Below are 1,295 nucleotides of genomic sequence, written 5' to 3' on the forward strand. Positions count from 1 at the left end.
TGGTCGGTGAGAGGAGGTCCCCTCAGTATGCCTCTCACCAGGGCTGGCATGCCCACTCCTCCCTGGTTGACACAGACAAGCCGCTGCAGAGCACATTGCCCACTTCAGGCAAGGAGCCAGGAGTGCCATCAAACTTCTCCCTGTGCAACCGGGGTCTGGTTGCCAAGGATGGGGCTTCCTGCCCCTCCGTGTGGCATGTCCAAAGCCCAAAACATCCGGAGAGTTTTTGCTTTTGCCCTGTAGTCACACAGCCTGCCGTGAGCTAGTGGCAATTCCCAGCTCCTCCTCCAGCAGGTAGTGGCTGCTGGATGGTCCCTGCTCCAGTGGGCACGTACCCACACACATCTCTTCCCATGGAGCCTCCTGCACATGGGCCAGGAGCTTCCTGATGGAGAAAGTCCAGCTGACGTTCCTCCTCTCTGACTGGGAGAGGGAAGGTGCTCTGTCCCAGTCATCGTCACCAAGAACACGCTGCGTCAATAAATAACCCTCGTCTCAGCCCGCCTTGTTCCTGGCCTTAGGTCAGCAAGCGACCGGGAGGTCCAAGTCGTCCCACGCCATGGCTCTCCTGGCTGCCCTTGGTGTCTTCTTCTAAGGCTTCACTGTACAATGAGAACAAGGCCCACCGCCCGGGCTTTATCGCTAGGTCCGTGTGAAGTGGCTTTGGTTTGCGTCTGGGGCTCCTCTGGGAACGGGAAGGGATGGGGACCAGGCTAGGGGGGAGCAAAAGGTCATTCTTCACTGGCTGACTCTTGGAGAAGGCGATGGATGTCCTGGAAGGAGGGACGGTCTTTAGTGTCCCGTCTCCAGCAGCTGAGCATTAGCTTATAGACTGAGTCAGGGCAAAGTATAGGCTGGGGAAGGTAGGTCTTCAAAACAAAAGGCAAAGATGACAAAGGGAGAGAGTTACTGCCACAAAAACAAAAAAGCAAATTGCTCCTGGGGAGCTCCATTTCTCCATGTACGGGGGCGGGGGGCTGTGCTGCTATATGTCTAGGGACAAGTGGATACCCAGATGGCACCTTGAATGGGCTGGAGACACCTGCTCATATCTCCCAGCCTAGTTAAACGCTGGAGTGGTGTGAGCCCAGGCAGTGGTGTGGTCCAAGCAGTGCCTTGGGCCATGTGAAGTGCAAGGCTTGCCATGCTGGTCCCTTCACCAGAACTCCTTCCCAGAGGAGTCCCTGTCCTATAACTCCCCCACAGACAAGCTCTCTATCTGGTCACCTTGAAGTCTTTCCCCAGGTCTCTGGTGTCCCCACAGCCTGTCCCATCCCATCCCATCCCATCCCATC

The 1,295-nt window shown here is 56.7% G+C and overlaps 1 protein-coding gene across 1 annotated transcript in view; it reads right to left on the reverse strand.

Moving 5' to 3' along the window:
* Positions 1-465: 465 nt before the first annotated feature.
* LOC104275962 (discoidin domain-containing receptor 2-like) overlaps positions 466-1,295 on the reverse strand; it is a gene marked incomplete at its 5' end in the record, with an annotated part of 5,145 nt that continues 4,315 nt past the window's right edge. The window contains one exon of the mRNA XM_009872082.1: positions 466-869. Within this exon, the coding sequence (XP_009870384.1) occupies positions 732-869 (138 nt within the window). The remainder of the gene's footprint in view (positions 870-1,295) is intronic.

The sequence above is a fragment of the Apaloderma vittatum genome, unplaced genomic scaffold, assembly GCF_000703405.1.
Source record: "Apaloderma vittatum isolate BGI_N311 unplaced genomic scaffold, ASM70340v1 scaffold36300, whole genome shotgun sequence".
In the NCBI taxonomy this organism is placed as follows: Eukaryota; Metazoa; Chordata; class Aves; order Trogoniformes; family Trogonidae; genus Apaloderma; species Apaloderma vittatum.